The 19,727-nt window shown below is 64.1% G+C and overlaps 4 protein-coding genes and 1 non-coding gene across 10 annotated transcripts in view; 3 read left to right on the top strand and 2 right to left on the bottom strand.

Moving 5' to 3' along the window:
- The window catches only part of RAB40C (RAB40C, member RAS oncogene family), a 29,158-nt gene extending 26,699 nt beyond the window's left edge, over positions 1-2,459 (top strand). For all 4 annotated transcript variants that reach the window (XM_011290749.4, XM_011290748.4, XM_023247044.2 and 1 more), the window contains one exon: positions 572-2,459. In XM_011290749.4, coding sequence (XP_011289051.1) covers positions 572-852 — 281 coding nt within the window. In that variant the 3' untranslated portion in view covers positions 853-2,459. The remainder of the gene's footprint in view (positions 1-571) is intronic.
- Positions 2,460-2,608: 149 nt separating this feature from the next.
- WFIKKN1 (WAP, follistatin/kazal, immunoglobulin, kunitz and netrin domain containing 1) lies at positions 2,609-6,865 on the top strand. The gene is made up of 2 exons (XM_023247043.2): positions 2,609-4,630; positions 5,313-6,865. Exons 1-2 carry the CDS (start codon positions 4,460-4,462, stop codon positions 6,789-6,791), a joined length of 1,650 nt encoding a protein of 549 aa, XP_023102811.1. The 5' UTR covers positions 2,609-4,459; the 3' UTR covers positions 6,792-6,865.
- A 383-nt stretch (positions 6,866-7,248) lies between these two features.
- Positions 7,249-9,026, bottom strand: METTL26 (methyltransferase like 26). Its single transcript, XM_003998965.6, has 6 exons — positions 8,765-9,026; positions 8,452-8,614; positions 8,179-8,238; positions 7,731-7,798; positions 7,549-7,627; positions 7,249-7,469 (listed from the first exon to the last, which is right to left on the bottom strand). The coding sequence occupies exons 1-6, from the start codon at positions 8,959-8,961 to the stop codon at positions 7,422-7,424; spliced, it is 615 nt and encodes a 204-aa protein (XP_003999014.1). The 5' UTR covers positions 8,962-9,026; the 3' UTR covers positions 7,249-7,421.
- A 355-nt stretch (positions 9,027-9,381) lies between these two features.
- Positions 9,382-9,452, bottom strand: TRNAG-CCC. Its single transcript has one exon. It is a non-coding gene; the product is annotated as a tRNA-Gly (tRNA).
- Positions 9,453-12,830: 3,378 nt separating this feature from the next.
- On the top strand, positions 12,831-19,071 carry MCRIP2 (MAPK regulated corepressor interacting protein 2). 3 transcript variants are annotated; one of them, XM_023246490.2, is made up of 5 exons: positions 12,831-14,171; positions 14,274-14,391; positions 17,036-17,175; positions 18,359-18,460; positions 18,691-19,071. In XM_023246490.2, exons 1-5 carry the CDS (start codon positions 14,120-14,122, stop codon positions 18,759-18,761), a joined length of 483 nt encoding a protein of 160 aa, XP_023102258.1. In that variant the 5' UTR covers positions 12,831-14,119; the 3' UTR covers positions 18,762-19,071. The 3 variants fall into 3 exon arrangements, with proteins under 3 accessions (XP_023102258.1, XP_023102261.1, XP_023102259.1); XM_023246491.2 differs by lacking the exon at positions 17,036-17,175 and adding an exon at positions 18,001-18,128 and having other exon boundaries at positions 13,944-14,171; XM_023246493.2 differs by lacking the exons at positions 17,036-17,175; positions 18,359-18,460 and adding an exon at positions 18,001-18,128 and having other exon boundaries at positions 13,917-14,171.
- Positions 19,072-19,727: the final 656 nt, after the last annotated feature.

Here is a 19,727-nt window from a genome sequence, read left to right as displayed (position 1 = left end):
TGTCGCAGCTGTGGTCAGGAGAACGGAGGCAGAGGGGGCCTCTGGCAGCCCACTCAGGGGCCGGCCTCCCCGGGTTGGAGGGGAAGCAAGGTCCCCGCTGCTTCCCTGACACCTGGAAGCTAAGTTAGCCTGCGCCCCGTGTCTGCTCTGTGTGGGGTCCCGGCGCTGTGCAAGGGTCTGCGCCTCGGTGCTGGGAGGGAGTGCTGTGGACTGTGCCCTGGAGCGAACAGGAGACTGGCTCGAAGCCTCCCCTCCTGGAGCTGACCCATGAGGATCCTGGCTGTGCGCTCCCCCGTCCCTCAGCCCCGTCCCACCCCAGCTGCCAGAAGGGCCAGGGCTGGCTGGAGGCCTCCATCTCCCGTTAGGCCCCAGGGCAGGGCTGGCGACCCTTGGAAGCGGGGTCTCCCAGGGCACCTCTCTGCGTGCGGCTCCAGGGAGAAGTCGGGAACGGGACACCGGCAGCTGGGCTGTGGAGTGGTGGGCGTCCAGGGTCCCGAGCAGGGCAAGCCTGAGCTTTGCGGACCTCTGCACCCCACCGCCTGACCTTTCCCTCCCCCGCCCCCATCCGTAGTGTTCAGCCTGCAGGACCTGTGCTGCCGGGCCATCGTCTCCTGCACCCCGGTGCACCTCATCGACAAGCTCCCGCTGCCGGTCACCATCAAGAGCCATCTCAAGTCCTTCTCGATGGCCAATGGCATGAACGCCGTCATGATGCACGGGCGCTCCTACTCGCTGGCCAGTGGGGCAGGCGGGGGCAGCAGCAAGGGCAACAGTCTCAAGAGGTCCAAGTCCATCCGCCCCCCGCAGAGCCCGCCCCAGAACTGCTCAAGGAGCAACTGCAAGATCTCCTAGCAGGACGGGCCGGGTGCCACCCCGTCCAGTTCGCTCCGGGAGGGCTCACGCTTGGGGAGCGTCTCTGGCCGGGCGCTGGGCCTGGCGCTGTGTGCAGGGAAGGCTTTGACCTCACCGCCTCCTGGGAAGCGTGGGGGCTCACTGCGCGGGCAGTGGTCTGGGCCAGAGAAGCTCCGCGGGACCGGAGAGAGCTGCGGGGATCTTGGCGGAACAAGCCCGGGACCCTGCAGTGCCATGCGGCTGGGAAGTGCCCGGGAGGCAGCTCTGCCCGGCCCGGCCTCAAGGGGGCGGGGCGGTCCTTGGGGACCCAGGAGGCCTGGCTCCCTTTCTTATTTATGTGGAAGATGTTCACCTTTCTGTACATTTTTAAAGGATGGGCAGGGAGGCCTTTGGTGCAGCCACACGTGAGCCCCTGTCAGCTGTGGGGTCAAGCTTCGGGACCTTGGGAGAGGGAGGGGATTTGAGGCAAAGACGAGGAGGAACCCCCAAGACTTCACCCTTTGAGTTCAGACACTTCACGTGGGGTGTGGGCTGTGCAGAGACCATAGGGTACAGGTGGGAGCTTTGGGCAGGGCTCTAGGCCCCGTGGCTGCCTCCGCCAGCCTGAGTACGGGGCTCCTTGTGCCCCCCCAAGGGGCTGGGCAGAGGTCTGAATGGTGCGGCCACACCTTCCTGGGTGACATCCTGCGCGTCTCAGATGGGCTCAGAGCTGGGGGCAATTTCCTAGGTTCCCCAGGGGAATGTTGGGGCTTCTCAGAGGGGATAGTGGGATGCACTCCCCCCGTGTCCCTCCACGTGTGGGGGCAAACAGCCTCCCCCTTGACTCTGCACCTTCCCTTCCGGTCATATCTCTGTCTGTTGCTCCATGAAACCGGCTCAGCATCTCCCGTGTGAAGACGCCGAGATCCTCAGGGGGGCTGTCAGGTGCTCTGCGGGTCTGGACAGACCTGCCTGTTTGTCTCCTGGGGCACCTGGCCTCCACTCTTGCCACCTTCCATCTGCTGGCCTCGGGTGTGACCCCACAGCTGCTCCTGGCCTGGCATCACCCCTCGGGGTCACACGTCACCAGAACCGTTCTGACCCAGATTTTCTTAGTGATGCTGCCTGGAGTGGTGCCGGCAGCAGAGTCACCGAGCCTCTCCTGGAGAACCCGCCAGCCAGCCAGGCTCCTCCTGCCACCTGGTTGGTGACACGGCCACCGGGTCACACTGGTGCTCAGCTCTACCTCCTACTCACGGCCCCATCCTGGGCTCTGGGACTCTCCTGTCCTGGGTGTCTGGGAGGCAGGGTGGGGGCCGTGGCCCGGGTGTGCAGGGGCACCCAGGGTCCCCGTGTGAGGCCTGGCCTCAGCAGGGTCAGGCAGAGGAGGCCACACCCATCCTGTCTTGCCTGTCAGGCCCCTTTCTTCGGACTTTGAACCCCGTCACACAGACTGTTTTGAGGACGTGGACAGTCCTACGTTCACCTTATCAACACTACTTTTCGCTGCTGACACACCATTCCTGTGCTCATTTTGGACGGTTTTTGTTTCTTTGTACAGTAAACCTAATTCAGCTCTGATTTTCAGGCTGCGTTTTATAGAAATTAAAGCCTCTGGTTTTAACTGGCCAAGTGGTGGGTGTGACGTGGCAGGGTGGGTCCGGTGCCGCTTCGTTGACACCCCCTCCACGCCTGGCCTGGACGGCTGGTGCGCGTCTGGCTGTGAGGGCTGAGCGTGGCTGCACTGCCTTTCCTGGTGGGCCGGACGGGTGCAACAGAGACGCTCTGTGCCGCGCTGCCTCCGAGGGTAGGAACACCCTCGATGTCCGTGGGTCCAGGGCCTAACTGCCGAGTTCGCTCCGCTGCCTGCGAGGGTGGTGGGCACAGAGCCAGGGATGCAGCGGATGACTCGGGATCACCACCTGCCAGCGCTCAGCACGGCACTACCCAGGCCTGGAGTTGGCGCCCTCGCTGGGAAAGCCACCAGGCGACAGTGCGTGAGGCTCAGTCCAGGGCTGTGGTGGGCACTGGTGGGTTGGGAACGATCACTCTGAACCTGGCAGCCCCACGCTCGGGGACCCAGGCCTCTGACCGCAGCTCTGAGGGACCATCCTGGACCCCGTGCCCACAGTCCCCCAGGATGCATTCTCCGTATCTGGGCCATCTTCCGGTCTCACGCTGACCAGACACGGCTTTTATTACTCTGCCTCCTAGGTCATAAGGTCAGACGTGGGGTCATGGGATGTTTTCCATCCCATCTCAGAGCAGATGCTCGTGGGGCCCCAGACCCTGGGGAAGGGTTTGGGAGGGCGGGTTCCAGCGGCTTTGTCCTGTTTTGCTGCATTAGCTCTCCCTGCCAGCCCTGCCAGGGAGGGGCTTCCGTACCCGTCTGAGGGAAGGCTCCTCCTCCCAGGCGCTTGTGCAGCTCCCAGGAGACCGCCCCCCCCCCCATTTCCAGGGTGCTTTTTAGGTGGCCTTGGCCTCTAGGGACTGGCCCCACATGGGGCCACAACCACCGAAATTCAAGTCCGTCCAAGTAGATACACTCAGTGCCTCGCTCTCACCAGCCATGTTTGCAGTGTTTGCTGCCTGTGCGACTGGGGGCCATACTGGAGGCACACAGTTCCCTCCCTGCTGGTCGTCCCGGGACCTCACTTCGGTGGCATGAGCCTTGTCCAGTTGTGGAAGAGCCTGGACCAGGGCCATCCTGGGGGCGGGGGCAAAGTCCAGCCCTGCATTGGCCTCCCCCAACCCTCATCTGCTGAGGGTCACCATGGAAAGGCCCAGGCCGAGCTCACTGTGCACCCCTGTGCTTCAGGGACCTCACCACTAACTTTAGAAAGGGTTTCAATTTGACCCCGAGACCTGTCGGCAGGTCGTGACCCTTCTCCCAGGAGAAGGTTGTGGAGTTTTTCCTGGGAAGGAACAGAATGCTTACTCATTGCTGGGCTGAACACGGTACCCCTGTGCCTCTGTCTTGTCTAGAAGAAATAAATCTAAGGAAGGGGCTGGCCTGGGCCTGCTTGGGGGAGACCCAGGCCCTGGACAGCTGGGGCAGGTTGGAGAGCCGGAGGGGGTTGGCCAGCCTGGCCCCCTCCCCTGACCTGGGCTGGGAGGGTCTGAGAGGCAGCTTTGATCCCAGGGCCCTTCCATCCGAAGCCCAGCGCCCAGAGGGAGGAGGGGCTCCAGTTACAGTGTCCCCTCCCCTCCCCTCCCGCCGCAGCCAGCCCTTCTCTGGCCCTTCTCCGCCCCTTGGTGACCCTCGCGGCCAGTGTCTTCTGTGCTCCTGGGCCTCGGCCCCTCCCCAGCTCTCCTCCCCTCCCCACCCCCTGCCCTGCGCTGACCACAGAGGGGCCAGGCAGGGGAGGGGCTGGCGCCGCACGCACAGACTCAGAGCTGGGAGAGGCCCGGAACCTACCCAGCCCCTCGAACTGGGGTGTTGAGACGAAGCATCTGCTGTGGGCTTAGACCTTGGGGGTGAGGGGAGAGCCCCAGGATCAGCTGGGGGCTGGAGGGCAGGGGCAGCGACCACAGGCCTGGGGAGGCAGATGCCTTCAGGGAGGAGGCTGGGCAGGGCCTGAGGAGGGACTGGTGGTCACATCCCCCACCCCCTGTCCTGGCGGTCCCCATGCTGGCCCCGAGGCCACTCCTGCTGCCGCTCCTCGTGGTTGGGCTGACCTTGGGGGCCAGCCTGCCGCCAGGACCCCGGAGCCACCCAGGCGTGTGCCCCAACCAGCTCAGCCCCAACCTGTGGGTGGATGCCCAGAGCACCTGTGAGCGTGAGTGCATCGGGGACCAGGTAAGCAGAGGCACCACCCCCGCCGGCCCTCGTTGGGGGTGGGGGTGGGGGGCTCAGGGCATCTTGGCGGCTTGGTCAGACCCTACCCCTGCACCCAGGCCTTGCCCACAGAGGGGGAACCCAGCAGCTGCACTGCGGCCCCTCCCAATCCTGGGCCCCAATCCTCAGGCTCCCCACACTCTGCTGCTGGTTTTGGGCTGCTGCACATACGAGGGTCCCAGGGAACACCCCCAGTCTGCGCCTTCATGTGTCTGAAGATTAAGAGCCCCCTCCTCACTCCCCGAACCCACCTGCCCGCACCCTGGGACCAGCAAGCCAGAAAGGCAGGGGGCCATGCGGGACCTCTGCCCTGCAGCCCTGCAGTGGCCTTGAGCACGTTGTGCACGCCCCGCCCTGGGCCTCGGTTTCCTCGTTTCTGTGGTGAAACCTGCCTCGTAGGGGGAATGTCTGAGGATGCAGTGAGGCTCAGGGAGACAACACCTGTGACAGCCCCCTAGACAGCGGGCAGCTGTGGCTCACTCTAGAGAACAGGAGGGAAACTTCCGCAGACGCGCTCAGCTTCCCACGGGGGAGACAGGTCTGGGAGGGGCAGCAGGAGCTCGGCCCCCCTCCCTCTGGACAGGCTGCCAGGCAGAGCTAGGGTCCCCGCTGAGCTGCCCCCGCCCCCCCCCCCGCCCCCCAGGACTGCCAGGCCTCCGAGAAGTGCTGCGCCAACGTGTGTGGGCTGCGGAGCTGCGTGGCGGCCCGCTTCCCTGACGGCGGCCCTGATGTGCCCACGCCGCCGGCCTCCTGTGAGGGCTTCACGTGCGCACAGCAGGGCTCCGACTGTGACATCTGGGACGGGCAGCCCGTGTGCCGCTGCCGTGACCGCTGCGAGAAGGAGCCCAGCTTCACCTGTGCCTCCGACGGCCTCACCTACTACAACCGCTGCTACATGGACGCAGAGGCCTGCCTGCGCGGCCTCCGCCTGCACGTGGTGCCCTGCAAGCACGTCCTCAGCTGGCCGCCCAGCAGCCCCGGCCCACCCGAGACCACGGCCCGCCCCACGCCCGGGGATGCCCCGACGCCACCCGCCCTCTACAGCAGCCCCGCCCCGCAGGCCGTGTTCGTGGGGGGCACGGCCAGCCTCCACTGCGAGGTCAGCGGCCGCCCGCCACCGGCCGTGACCTGGGAGAAGCAGAGCAACCGGCGCGAGACCCTCATCATGCGGCCCGACCAGATGTACGGCAACGTGGTGGTCACCAGCGTCGGGCAGCTGGTGCTCTACAACGCCCGGCCCGAGGACGCCGGCCTCTACACGTGCACCGCACGCAACGCCGCGGGCCTGCTGCGGGCCGACTTCCCACTGTCGGTGGTCCGGCGGGAGCCGGCCGGGGACGCGGCGCCCACCCCCCCTGACCCGGCCGAGTGCCTGCCCGCCGCGCAGGCCTGCACCGGCGCCCCCTCCGGCCTGGTCCTCTGGCAGTACGACCCCCAGCGCGGGGGCTGCATGACCTTCCCCGCCTGCGGCTGCGAGGGCGGTGGCCGGGGCTTCGAGACCTACGAGGCGTGCCAGCAGGCCTGCGCCCGCGGCCCCAGCGACGCCTGCGTGCTGCCGGCCGTGCAGGGCCGCTGCCAGGGCTGGGAGCCCCGCTGGGCCTACAGCCCGCTGCTGCGGCAGTGCCACCCCTTCGTCTACGGCGGCTGCGAGGGCAACGGCAACAACTTCGAGAGCCGTGCGAGCTGTGAGGACGCCTGCCCCGTGCCGCGCACGCCGCCCTGCCGGGCCTGCCGCCTGCGGAGCAAGCTGGCGCTGAGTCTGTGCCGCAGTGACTTCGCCATCGTGGGGAGGCTCACCGAGGTGCTGGAGGAGCCCGAGGTGGGGGGCGGCGGCATCGCCCGCGTGGCCCTGGACGAGGTGCTCAAGGATGACAAGATGGGCCTCAGGTTCTTGGGCACCAAGTACCTGGAGGTGACGCTGAGTGGCATGGACTGGACCTGCCCCTGCCCCAACGTGACAGCTGGCGACGGCCCCCTGGTCATCATGGGCGAGGTGCGAGACGGCGTGGCCGTGCTGGACGCTGGCAGCTACGTCCGCACGGCGAGCGAGAAGCGTGTCAAAAAGATCTCAGAGCTGCTCGAGAAGAAGGCCTGTGAGCTGCTGAACCGCTTCCAGGACTAGCCGCCCCCCGCCCCCCGCCCCAGTGTCTGCCCACCCTGCCTTCCTGTCCTGCTGAATAAAAGCCTGACCTCATGGCCTGCGGGTGCCGGACCTCCTGGTGGGACCCTCACCCCACTCAGCCTGCCTTCCGGCTGGTAACCCGCTGCCCGAGGGAGCGCTGGCTCCTCGGGAACCTCCCATGTCCCTGCAGGAGCACAGGCCGTGACCAGCCCGAGATGGGCACCTCCTCTCTTGGCAGCAGAGCCAGGCAGCCAGCTCAGTCCCGCCTCGGCAGTCCCTGAGCTCTCCCTCCTTCCTCTGCTGCCGGGGCAGAGCAACACGGTCCGGGATGCCCCCGAGCCCTGACTCCACAGGCCAGACCCCTCCTACCCCTAGTACAGAGCCCCTGGAGACAACAGCCTGCCCACCCAGCACCGCCAGAAATGCTCCCAGGAGCAGGCGCGGCTAACATCAGCAATGAGCAGCAAGAAACACTTTATTCCCAGGTTCTAAGCAGCCCAGCGGCCACCAGCCAAGAGCCCCCAGACCAAGCAAGGGCAGCCCCCAGGGCCCAGCCCTGGGAGGCAGGGGCTGGCATCTGGGTTTATTCCAGAACGGGTCTTGGTGGAGACAGAAACATGCAGGAGAAAGTTACTCTTTCCGGAATATCAGGCACTTATTGTTGGCCGGCATGTCCACCTAGAGAAGATGTTTCGGCTGGAGCAGCTGCCCCTGGTCCCCAGGGAGGTCACCTGTGCCCCCAGCCCTTCCCACCTACCATCCTCTCCAGAAGCAGGCCACTGGCTTGGCCCAGGTCCTCCAGAAGGGCTGTGTCCCGCAGCCCCCACTCAGGGTTCCTGCAGTGGGAAGGAGGTAGGGGAGAAGGTGGAGTTGTGGCTAGGGGGTGTCACCCAGCCCACCTGCCCTCCCAGCCAGGCCCCCCACCTATCCAGCTCTGACCTGCATCTAAGAGTGAGATCAAAGTCCACGTTACTCTGCGGAGTGATCTTCCCATTGATGGCATAAGGCTGTGGAGACGGGAAGACAGCTCTGCCAGCCACCCACAGACACAGGGTCAGCCATTCCTCAGCAAACAGGCAGGCTGGCATGCTGGCACTCAGACAAAGAAAAGAACACAGCCCTCCCTGCCCCCAAGATGGGGGACAGCTGAGGACCAGCTGGTGAGCCAAGGGGTTGCAGGGAGCCTGGCAGGTGACCAGGAGAGAGTTCGAGAAAAAAGACACCGGGTGGGGCTTAACGGTGACAAGCAGTGGTGGGAGAAAGCAACCGAAAATACCGAAACCAAAATGAGAGAGTCCAGAAAGGAGAGCTCAGCATAGACTGGCTGGGATCGGGGTCAGGACTGGCCTGCCAGGTGAGGCCCACCATCTCCGGCAGGGACACTAACCCCATAGGTGATCAGCAGCGCCTTGGGTTTGAGCAGGTGTCCTGCTGCTCTGAAGAGCCCCTGGGGAGTGAGAAAACAGGGCACCGCTGAAGAGCGTTCTCTCCCCCACACACCTGAAAGAGTCCTCAGTGCCCCATCTGAGACGTGGGGCAGACCGCCGCCCTGCTCCCTCCTGCTGCACCGGGTTAGGGTTAGGGTTAGGGTTAGGGTTAGGGTTAGGGTTAGGGTTAGGGTTAGGAGGGGTGTTGCATGGCCCACAGACCTCCCACAGACCTCGGTGCAGTTGAGGGGGCTGATGTGGATCATGTTGATGCAGAGCAGCAGGTCCAGCGACTGGGGAAGGATCCCGCCCCAATGCTCCCAATCCCAGGTCACGTCCAGGTACAGCGGGGCCTTCACGTTGGACAGGCCCTGAGCCTGAGTGGTGGCCGAGATGCTGTGGAAGGGCAGCACCTGGTTGGGGGACCTTCGAGGGGTCTGGATGGCGTGAGGAGTCTAGATAGCGGGACAGGTCCCGCTCCACCTGCCCTTGCTTCCCGCCCACTTTCACCAGCCGGGACCCGGCCTTCCGGGAGCCCTTCCGCACCTGTCCAGACAGCGCTGGTCCACGTCGGACGGCTGCCACTCGGCGTGGGGGAAGGCCCGCGCGAAGTGGGCCGTGTGTTGGCCGGAGCCAGAGGCCACCTCGAGCACTCGAACGCCGCGCTGGGCCGGGTCCATGTACTGCCGCAGCACACGCAGGATAGGCTCCTTGTTCCGCTCTGCGGCCGCAGCCACCAGCATCGCAGCAGCTCAGCCGGCCCGCGGGTCGCCGTAGTCCGTCGCCGCGAGGCCCGCCGGGAGCCGTAGTCCGTCGCCGCGAACCCTGCCGGGAGCTGTGGTCCGGCCTCCCCAAAGACTACAATTCCCAGGAGGAGGCGCGCAGCGCGTTAAGGGGCCCGCAGCCGCGGGAGTCGCACCGGGAGCGGCAGTCAAGCAGAGGGGACTGGGCACTGAGTTGGGGGTCACTGGTTTACAGGTGACCATCAGCTCAGCGCCCCGGTGTCCGTGGCCGCTCTGGCATTTTCAAAGCTCTTGTTCTCTGAAATCGTCTCGTTCGCGCTGCACTAGAATTGGTGCTTCCCCGGTTCTGATTTTCTTTTGAAATTGCAGTCGTCAGCGAGTCCGTCTAGTCGAGATAGGGGAAAAACTAAAACGAACACTTGCGCCGCCCGGGAATCGAACCCGGGTCGCAAGAATGGGAATCTTGCATGATACCACTACACCAGCGGCGCCGTTGTCAAGCTTTCTACCCGCGAGTCTTAAGAGATGGTGACGCACCCTCTCCTCGCGCAGAAGTACTACGGTGCATGCGCGGTGCCTCGGGGGAGGCCGGCCCCTGCGCACTGCAGCCGGCAGCCGCGGTGGGAGCACCGATCTTGGCGGGGTCCGCGTGCTGGGGGATCTCGCGGCGTCGCTTGGGCGCCCAGCGCTAGAGAGGAACGAGGGGCCTAAGGGAGGCTGGCTTGAGGCCCGGATTCGCGCCGGCGCCGTGGAAACCATGGCAACCGCGGGCGTTCGGTGGGGCGGGGCCGGGGCGGGGCTCCTCGTGGGCGGGGCTCCCTGCGGGCGGGGCCGCGGGCGAGCGGGGCGGTCCTAGCCGCCGGCCCCGCGGTCCTGTGCTGCTCGGGGCTTTTCCGGTGAGGCTGACCTGAGCAGCGCTAGTCCAGGGTCCCCGGACGTTGTGAGGGGGTCGGAGCCCTATTTGTTGTGTCCAAGGTGTTTTCCCCGTTGACGGCTTGGGGCCCGTGTCTCCTAGGGACCCTGTTCTGCAGCCGGCCATTTTATCTTTGGTGGGCAGCTTCTCACGAGTGAGATCCCCAAACCCGACGTCACTCTGGCCAGAGCTCAGATGGTGGCCCTGACCCGGGCTTTAACCTGGGATTGTCGTGGAGGGGCCGAGATGTGGGTTTCGTCAGGGGAGGATGGCAGTCTTGCAGCTTAGGCTGGGGAAGTGGTGTGGGGCTGGCCATTCTGGACAGGCCCCCTGGGCCAGGCAGCTCTGCTGGCATTCTGCACGTGACCACCATTTCACAGCCCCGGCTTTCCTTTCCTGAATGCGCTTTTGCCTCCAGCCACGTTGGGTGTACTCTGCATTTTCCTTGTCCTTCCATGTGTGGGCGCGGAGAGGAGACTGCTGTTTGTGCATGACAAGCCCCTTTCAACCTTACCTGGGTTCCCACCAAGCAGGTGACCCTTGGGCCTTGGGGGCTGGTGTTCGGAGGACCCAACCTGTGATTAGCAGGTGGGAGACCGAGCTGATCACCCAGGACCGATGATCTCATCAACCACACCTGTGTCACGGGGTCTCCACAAAGACCCCAAGGAAAGGGGCTCGGGAGCCTCCAGGCAGGTCAACAGACACACGGAGTTGCCGGGAGGGTGGCGCGCCCCCGCAGGGCCTGGAGGCTCCCAGCCTCCTCCCCACCCCTTGCCCTGTGTGTCTCTTCCATCCCTGTTCCCAAGAGTCCTATCCTTGACGATGGACCAGTAAACATGAGTGACGGTTTCCCTGAGTTCTGTGAGCCATTCTAGCAAATTATGGAGGCTGAGAAGGGGGGGGGGGGTGAGAACCCTGACCGGAGTTAGAGTTGATGGATCAGAGGCACAGGTTACAACCTGGATTTGTGACTGGCACCGGAAGAGGGGGTGGTCTCGTGGGACTGGGCCCTCAGCCCCGGGGGTCTGCATAATGCCGGATAAGAGTGTCAGAATTGAGTTAAGTTGTAGGACACCCGGTCGACGTCTGCAGAGAACTGCTTGGCGAGGAAAACCCACACACTTGGTGTCTAAAGTGTTCAAAGTGCAGAAAACGTTGCTTTCTTTTACACCAGATGTTCTCTTGGGACGGGGAACCTGACTGACCGGTGTCCCTGCTTCCTCCATGCCCTATGGCCCTGCTTCAGAAGCTGTCCAAATGCCCAGCAAAGTCTTCCTTTCAACAGTACTTGACCTTAGGTTGATACCCGCCTGCCATATTTGTCATTCCGGGCTGGACGCCATGTGAGCTACCCCCTGCACTGGGCGCTCACCAGGCTCTGACCTGGAGAAGGCAGACCTGCAGCCTTTCCTGCGTTGTGTGGGTGAACACGTGCACATGCCTGTGAAGGCTGGTGTGCACACTTGTGAACGCACACTTTCTGGAAAGTCATGGATGTGTGTCACGTGGATGTGACTCTGGGAGGATCCAGGCCCCCCAGCAAATGCTGAACGGTGGACCCCTGGAAGTGTCCCCTGACGTAGAAAATGTTGCGGTTCGGCACTGACAGTCAAGAAGGAATTCTTGAGATGTGTTTTGGTGCAAAAAGGTGGTTTTATTAAAACACGGGAATAGGAAATGTGGGCACAAAGAGCTGCACTGGGGTCGTGAGGAGCGATGGATTATGTACTTTCAAGTTGGGAGGGGCTTAGAGATAGTAGAAGTCTCTAAGAAATTTTGGAAGCAAGGTTTCCAGGCCCTCGAGGGGGCCAGCTGTTGTTAGGAAAGGGTCATTACTACTGTCCAATAAATCCTAGTCATGAAACCCTTCAGGTGTAGATCAGCAGGCCATAAGCTTGGAGTGTGGTTGCCAACATGTATCGTGGGCAGGAAAAGACAAGGGAAGTTTCCAAAGGAATTTTTACATGTTAAAGTAGACTTATAGCATCGGGGGTGTCAGGCTAAGGTTGCCTTTTGCCCTTAGCAAAGCGTCATCATGGAGGCAGCTGAGCTCCCAGAGGAAGGTCACTCTGCCAGTTTCAAGGACTTGTCAATGGGCTGTAAATTGTAAGGAAATTTCATTTTTCCTTTGCCTTTGGTTCCCACATCATCCCCCGCCGCCCCACCCCATGGCCTGTGCTCCGTGGGGCCTCCTGAGGTTTTGTGTCCTGAGGTGGAATTCGGCTCCCAGGCAGCCCTCTTGAGCTTCTCACCCACTGTGTGGAAGTTTCTGTGGCACGGGGCACCTTTCCAAATGAGTGTTTATCCACATGATAGAATCTCCAGTGCCCAGAGAGCCATGAGCAAACAAGACATCCCCTGCCCTGCTGCCCACCCCGATGGGGGTGCACGCTTCCTCCCCAGCCCTGCCCCCCCTCCCTGCACTTCCTATTTCCTTATCACTGCTTCCCTTCCCTTGGCTTCCTGGAGCCAGCGTAACAAATCACCCCAAGCTGGGTGGCTTAAAACAACAGTAAAATAGTTTCTCATGCTTCTAGAAGCCAAGTCCAAGGTAAAAGTGTCTGCTCACTCCAAAGGCCCTATAGGAAGATGGTTCCAGCTGCTGGTGGCCGCGGTTCTGCATGCTGGGTGAGGCCCCACCCCTCTGTCTAGCTGCCCCTCTCCAGCTTGGGGATGGCATCCCAGCTTCTCCACCAAAGGCCATGTTACCGGCCCCTTGCAGGGGGTTCCCAGCCAACTTGCCTTCAAGGACAGTGTAGTCTAGGGGAAGGGGAGTGAGTCTGGGGACAGAAACTTCAGCTCCCCAGGCTCCATCCCAAGCTAGGGTGTGTCCTGGGGGCAGCGAGGCTGAGCTGACATCTCTGGGGGAGACCAGCCCTGCTCCCTACAGGTGCCTTCCTCCTGCTGTCACTACCCCCCCCCCCACTGGAGCTAACCCCTCACAGTTCCCACTCCCCATGTTGTGCTCTCTGCCTGTTTCAGCCCTGCTCTGAAGGGGAAGTGTAGGGAAAGTGGGGCTGCATTTGCTCCAGGGCCACTGCCCCTCTGGTGGCAGCTCCCGGACTGAGACATTGCCCCATTGGACTCCCCAGGCCCTGGTGCCTGCTGCATTCAGCCTCCTCAAATACTTGTGGGAACAGTGTAGGAGCCCCGTGGGAGCCACACAAGCCTCGGGGGTGGATTCCAAGACCCCTGGACAACTCTGGACAGAGTGTTTTCTTGGGTGGGGGGATGTTAAGGATTGAATTCAACCAAATGGAGGATGAGGGGAGCCTTATGCTGAGCCCACCAGGTCCTCAGGCTCACAGGCTCCAGAGTGCCCTGGTTCCCCGGCCTCAACCTGAGGAGCTCGGAGCAGCCTGTGAGCTAGAACGAAGGAAGCCCGCGGGTGGGAGGCCACCTGGCCCCTACATTCCAGGCAGGCCTGGTCCCCAGGCAGCTCTGGAGGGGGACCTCTATGCCTCCAAGAGGGCGGGAGTGGGAGGTAACTGCTCCCTTCCAGTTGGAGTTAAACAGGCAAACCGGGCGTCCTCACCCACCTTCTCTCTCCCCAGGATATCACCCTCACACTGGTCCCAGTCTATAAGGGGCCTCCCCTCCCTGAACCTGGGTGGGGACCCTGGCATGGGAGGCTGAGTCAGGAAATGGAGTGCACCCAGTATTCCTGTCCCCTGGAGTGGAAGGGAGATTCCCAGGGCGTTGGGTCTCTGCCCAAACCCAGGGGGCAGACCCACTTTTTCTGGTCTCTGGCCCAGCAGTCCCAAGACACAGGCCCAGAATGCCCCCTGATACTGGCCCAGGCCCACGCAGGCACCTTGGCCGAAGCTCCCCGACAGGAGTGGGGGCAAGCCTTGGTTCCAGGGTCCACACAGAGCGGTTCCCAGCGCCTGCCAACGCCCCCGCCTCCCCCGCGGCTCACCTGGCCTTCAGGCGGCCGAAGGCCGTCCCAGGCCTCAGAACGCTTCCTCTGCCTTGGCCTTAGGCCATGCGGGGTGGGGCGCTGGTTACTGCGGCCCCGGCCGGCCTCCCAACGGCCCGACCTCCGCCGCGTGCCCCGAGGCCGACCGGTACGCGCGGGCCCTTTAAGGGCCGGGGGCGTGTAGCGGCCCGCCCCCTCCCCGCCGCGCCCGGCCGCCGGTTAAAGGGGCCGCGCCCTGGGCCCCCGCCGAGTGCGAGCCCGGGCGGAGGGCAGGGCAGGGCGTGCGTCCGGGCGAGCGCGCGGGCTGGCTGCCCGTCCGCACCATGTACACCATCACCAAGGGGCCCAGCAAGCTGGTCGCGCAGCGCCGCACAGGTGCGTGGGGCGAGGGGCCGGGGGCGGGCAGGGCCGCCGGGGGGAGGGTCCGCGCAGTGACCGCCCAGCCTCGGCGGCGGCTGACGCGCCCCGTGCCCGCAGGTCCCTCGCAGCAGCAGGTGGAGAGCAGGCTCGGCGAGCTCCTGAAATGCCGGCAGCCCGCGCCGCCGACCCCATCGCCCCCGCGGGCGCAGCCCCCGGGCCCCTGGCCCCTGTCGAGGTGAGACGCGTGGGCCGGCCGCCGCGGCACAGAGAGGGTGACCTTGGGGAAGGTTTGCGGAGACCCGGCCACATGCCCCGGGAGGGCGCGGGGGCGGGGCATCCGACCCCGCCCGCGCGGGCAGCTCTGGCTTCCGCACCTCGGCGCCTCCACCTCACCTGGCACCTGGCTGGGTCGGAGGGGCTGGGCTGGGTGTGCATGAACCCCTCTCCCGCGCTGGCCCTGTGGGATCCTGGCGACCCCGAGTGGGGAGGAAGCTGACCAGCTCCTGGATCGGAGGAGCTCCACGCGGCTGACTCACATGCCCCGGGCGACCTTGGGCGGCAAGGCCGAGGTTTGAGGCGAGCTGCCCAGGAGGACAAGAGCAAAATATCCCCGGGAGTGCTGGCCCTGAAGGCCTCCTGGCGCTGGCCCCGTCCTTGCGGAACCGGCTAGGGGAGAGGGTGCACGTGGTTCCCTCTGGCCCTGCCAGGCCACTGCTCTCCTCTACCCTTCACCCACAACACCCTGGCTGGGCACTGGGAGGCCTCCCACAGATGGTCAGGGCTTGCTGGAAGCTGCAGTTTTCTGCCTTTTTATGATCACCAGTTTTGCCAGCCTACAACCCCTGTGGCCACAGGAATGGCAGTCCCAGTCAGTTTGGCCTCCACGTGACCTTGACCTGAAGGTCAGATCCTCTCCATCTCCCAGAGCTGAGCCTTTTACTTTTTTGTCTCGACTCTGGGCCTGTGGTGTCACTTATTCTATGCATTTCCTGGGCCCTGGGCTTTCTTCTAGGCCCACAGAGGCCCGAGGCCGCCTGCACTAGGGCTGTGTGTCCAGGCAGCAGATAAACAAGGTGGCATCGCTGAGGAGGGTGCAGGTGACGGGCGCCTGCCTGGAGGGGGCATCCTGTGGGGATCTTTCTGGGCCGAGACTCTTCCCCGGGGGGCCTTCTGCTGGGGTCCGGTTGACACTTGGATCCTAGTGATGAAAACGTTCTGGGCCAGCCACAGGTGTGTCGTGGGGAGACAGGTGAACGGGGCCTTGGAGGGTGACTCCTGGGACCCAGGCTGAGCTATAATATTGCCTTGTGATTTCAGCTTGGGTCCTCACAGCTCCCCTACTGCCCAGAGGAATAAACGAGACCTAGGCATATAGCCACCTCTGGTCACCCAGGCAGACAGTCTGGGACCCAAGTGGCCCAGGCGCTCCACCTGGAGAAACTTACCACCATCTGCCCGTTGTCGCTGGCCCAGGGCGCATCCGGGACACAGCTGGCAAGTGCTAGGGAGGAAGACGGGACAGACAGCATAGAGCCCTTCACACCCCCAGGAGGCCTCACCTGTGTCCTCATCTGGCCCTAGCCAGTTGGGCACACTGCAGCCTGCCGGGCCAGGGGGGTGCCGACCAGCCTGGCCTGAGGGAGCATGTCCCTCAGTGTCCCGCTTATGTAGGGAGTAGTGAGGCACGCTGTGTGCTCGCTGGGCCGGCCCACTCCCTTCCCAAATCACTCCCTCTTTTGGAGCTGCCCCTGCCCCCAGTCCCAGTTGCCTTGGAAGGACCCTGCCAGGAGGCCAAAGCAGCCTGTGGGTCCTCCCTACCCCCTCTCCTGCACCTTCTCAGGGGCCCCCCCTCCAAACGGCTGCAGCGTTCCTGTTTTCTCTGCTGTGCCTTTGTACTGCCCCAGCATCCCTCACCCTGACCGGCCGGTGAGAGAGGGCGTGTCTGGGCCGCTGCCGCATCCTCTACGCCTGGTGCCCTACAGGTGTGCCAGGTGTCTGACCAGCGAAATATACAGGCGGGGGTTCCAGCCAGGCGTGGGTCTGGGCACTGGCCGTGGTGGTGAACAGGCCACGTGGGTCTGTGCCTCTGAGGAGCTCTTGCTCCCAGCGTGAGACCGACGGCAGAGAAAACATCAGTGGAGGCGATATCCGTCCTTGGAAAGAAAATAATATGACGCCGCGTGACCACCTGTGGTCATGTGAGCAGGTGGGGGAGGCGGCCTGGGGGTTTTACTGAGTTGTGGGCTTTGAGGTCAGACAGGTGTGCAGTTAAGTCCTGAAACTGCCACCCATACGCAGCATGTGACTTTGGGCGGGTCACTTCCCTCTCGAGTCTGGGGCCCTGGGCTGGAAAACGGGTGGGCGGTTGACCTCAGGGGTCGGAGAGGAGACTATGTGACAAGATACCCAGGTAGGCCTGAGCAGGGGCACTGGAGCATGCCTGGGGGCACCACCCTTGGGAGCAGGCACGGTGTGGCCTTCGTCTACAGGTGCACGCTCGAGCCAGTGTCCTTTCACCAGAAGGCCTGTGGAGGGGCCTTACGTAAATGACTCCAGGCAGCAGGCAGGTGGGCGCCTGCCCCTCGGGCCCCTACGCAGCCTTGGTCAGGCCACCACCGTGGTCCCTGTGATTCACAGACTATGGCTGCAATTCCCTTTTTGATGTCCGGCCTCCACTTTCCTGGAACCAGCAGCCTTTGTGGGGGCGGGGGTGGCAGGCGAGGGGCTGTCCGAGGCAAGGACAAACCTTCACACCCCCTGGCTGGTGCAGCTCAGGCCTGGGAGGAGCCCCGCCCCTCTACATTTTCTTGGGCCACCAGACCCTGCCGGCCCAGAGCTGGCGGGACCGGTGCCCCTCAAGACCCTCCTCTTTATTTTAGTGGCCCTCTCAGCCAAGGAGGACCCCCGAGCGGCGGTGGGGCACCTGAGCCCAGGAAGGCGAGCAGGCCGGCGGGACCGCGAGTGCCTGGCGGAGTGGCACGTGCAGCCCAGGACTCCCGGCTCCCACCTCCTGCTGTAGGTGCGGGCCCCGCCCCCTCCACGGCCCCGTCCTGGGCTTTGTGTGTTCAGGGCCAGGCCAGCTGCCGCCAGCTGGAGCGGCCCATCACCGCCCTGGGCCCTGCTGGCTGGGACAGACCCAGTGGCTCCCTGGACATCCCACACCCAGGAGGCTGAGCCCCGGGCTCCCGGGGACCGCCTCTTCACTCAACATTCCCACCCCTGTGGGCAACAGCGGTGCCTGGTCTGGGGCCTGCAGGGTTGGGCTGGGGTTGTAGTCACACCTTCCCGACCCAGTGGTCTTCGGCCAGACCATCACTTAGGGCTCATCCCCACGGAGCCTGGGGCGGCCAGGAAGAGGGAAGGGCTCAGACCACCTTCTTGTTTGGGTCCTTCCTCCCACACTGGGGGTAATGGTGAGACGGAGAAGCTTTTGTGGGGGAAGAAGACGGCCGAGAATTGTGCTTGGGACAGAGTGACCCGGCAGTAGCTTAGGTCAGAACAGGGGCTGCCGGAGGCCTGGCCCGTCCTGGGGAGGCGGGATGCAGGTGGCAGCAGGGGTGCCCGAGAGACCCTTGGACAAAGAGCACCTGTGTGCCTTGAGCAGGGAACCCTGCTGGGGATCTGGGACATGGCTGGGGACCGCAGGTGTGAACTGAGCTGCCGGGGGCTTGGGCCTGTGGGGAGCGGCCTCGACCACCCCTGCAGCCGCCCTGAAGTTCAAGGAAGTGCCTGGGCTGGGCCCGGGCCCGGGGTGGGGGTGTGTGGCCTGAACCTGCTCCTGGAGCTTTGCTGGGCAACACCTGGGCTCTGGACAGTTGCTGACTGGCTCCTCCCCCCTCCACAGCCCGGGGCCAAGGCTCGTGTTCAATCGGGTGAATGGCCGGCGGCCCCCCGTCACATCTCCATCCCTTGAGGGGACCCAAGAGACCTATACACTGGCCCATGAGGAAAACGTCCGATTTGTGTCTGAAGGTAGCGTTGAGGCCCGAGGGTGTGGCTCGGGCCCCTGTTCCTCTTCCGCACTGCCACCTGACTCAGAGTAGCCAGAGGGCCGGGCCCTTCCTCGACTCTCTATTTGTCCCATGACCGTCCAGGGGACTGCCTGCTGCAGTTCTGGGCTGGGGTCCAGGGTGGCCACCAGGCTCTGGGCGGAAGACAGGATGCCAGGGCCCTGGCTCAGTCCGACTGCCCTCTCCCCACAGCGTGGCAGCAAGTGGAGCGGCAGCTGGGTGGTGGCCCAGCTGGCGAGAGTGGGCCCAGGCCCGTGCAGTATGTGGAGAAGACCCCCAACCCCCGGCTGCAGAGTGAGCCCTCCCCTGCCCTCAGGGAGTCCCCCCCACTCCCTCTGACCCTGACCTGGGCCCTGCTGGGTTCTAGCCCCAGGGGATTGGGGAGGGCGCTTGAACTTGACCCGCTTTTTCCTAGCGCTTGCTACATTTGGGCCTGGGTGAAGGGCTTGTGGTCAGCTCACAGGGAGAGACACTGACCGACCTGGAAGGCAGCGTCACTGCCCAGCCTTCTACTGTGCCCGCAGACTTCGTGCCCATTGACCTGGACGAGTGGTGGGCGCAGCAGTTCCTGGCCAGAATCACTAACTGCTCCTAGCCACCTTGGAAGGAACCGCTCCCCTGCAGGGCCCAAATGAGCCTCATGGTGGACCCCTGCCAGGAGAGGACCGCGGCGCCCTGATGAACTGCTGAGGCGGACCATGCTCCACCCTGAGCCCGGCCAGGCGCCGGCCACACCTGAAGTGCCAGCATTTGGACTTTTGCACCTGCTGACCCCTTGGCCCGGCTGTCCCATGCTGCCAGGGGCTGAAACTGTCTGACCTCAATCCTGCTCACTGTGCCCAGGGACCAGCCCCTAGGGCTGGCAGGGAGGAGCTCCAGGCTAATAATAAAGTCGAGAAACTGCCCTTTTTGAGTGGCTGTTACTTGGTGCGTGGGGGGTGGGGTCAGGGTCCTCCTGTCCCTGTGCCGCGTCCAGCCCGACCTTTCCTTGGCTCCACAGTGCGGTTCTGCCCAGTTCTGGCCCTCCTGGGTCCTGACAGAGGTGCCGGGGCCCTGGGCCAGCCCCTCTTCCTTGGATGTCACTGGACCTACCCTGCACCACCCGGCTTTCTCTTCCCTTGGCAGGTGCTTTACCCCATCTCCAGACCCACAAATGTTACGAAACTAGCCCTGGGATATAGTCCCAGTGGCTCGGGGCTGGGGCCGAGTCTCAGGACGCCTAGTCCTGTCTCTTAAACCCCCAGAGCTGCTGGACACCGAACACAGGTGAGTTGCCCTGTGAAACACTGCTTTGCTTCTTGGGTGGGTGGGGTTGCCTGCGGCTGACACGGGACCGAGTGGAGTACCCCCGGTGTGGACGGCATCGCTAGAGGGCTGGAGGCAGTAGGTGGAGCCCAGTCTGGGCCGTCGGTGGGTACGGATTAATTCTGCCAAGCGCGTTCCCACCACACATGGTGTTCCCGCTATACAGGTGGGCCCCAGAGAGGCCCCTCCCAGGTCCCCACAGCTAGATTTGCTAGAGCATCCCCGCAGGGCCCCGGCTTGAGAGTGGCCGCAGAGG

Source organism: Felis catus, chromosome E3 (genome assembly GCF_018350175.1).
Source record: "Felis catus isolate Fca126 chromosome E3, F.catus_Fca126_mat1.0, whole genome shotgun sequence".
Classification (NCBI taxonomy): Eukaryota; Metazoa; Chordata; class Mammalia; order Carnivora; family Felidae; genus Felis; species Felis catus.
The sequence above is the reverse complement of the archived record's forward strand: the minus strand, read 5'-3'. Positions and strand labels throughout refer to the sequence as shown.

What these genes read in the sequence shown, in the direction of transcription:
- WFIKKN1 (XM_023247043.2), top strand. Translation starts at nt 4,460, where the DNA reads ATGCTGGCCCCGAGGCCACTCCTGCTGCCGCTCCTCGTGGTTGGGCTG. An exon ending in GTGAGTGCATCGGGGACCAG is followed by an intron (nt 4,631 to 5,312) that starts GTAAGCAGAGGC and finishes CCCGCCCCCCAG; the next exon opens with GACTGCCAGGCCTCCGAGAA.
- METTL26 (XM_003998965.6), bottom strand. Translation starts at nt 8,961, where the DNA reads ATGCTGGTGGCTGCGGCCGCAGAGCGGAACAAGGAGCCTATCCTGCGT. An exon ending in GCCCCCTCAACTGCACCGAG is followed by an intron (nt 8,239 to 8,451) that starts GTCTGTGGGAGG and finishes CTCACTCCCCAG; the next exon opens with GGGCTCTTCAGAGCAGCAGG. An exon ending in GCCTGCTTCTGGAGAGGATG is followed by an intron (nt 7,470 to 7,548) that starts GTAGGTGGGAAG and finishes CATCTTCTCTAG; the next exon opens with GTGGACATGCCGGCCAACAA.
- MCRIP2 (XM_023246490.2), top strand. Translation starts at nt 14,120, where the DNA reads ATGTACACCATCACCAAGGGGCCCAGCAAGCTGGTCGCGCAGCGCCGC. An exon ending in GGCCCCTGGCCCCTGTCGAG is followed by an intron (nt 14,392 to 17,035) that starts GTGAGACGCGTG and finishes TCTTTATTTTAG; the next exon opens with TGGCCCTCTCAGCCAAGGAG. An exon ending in CCCCAACCCCCGGCTGCAGA is followed by an intron (nt 18,461 to 18,690) that starts GTGAGCCCTCCC and finishes CTGTGCCCGCAG; the next exon opens with ACTTCGTGCCCATTGACCTG.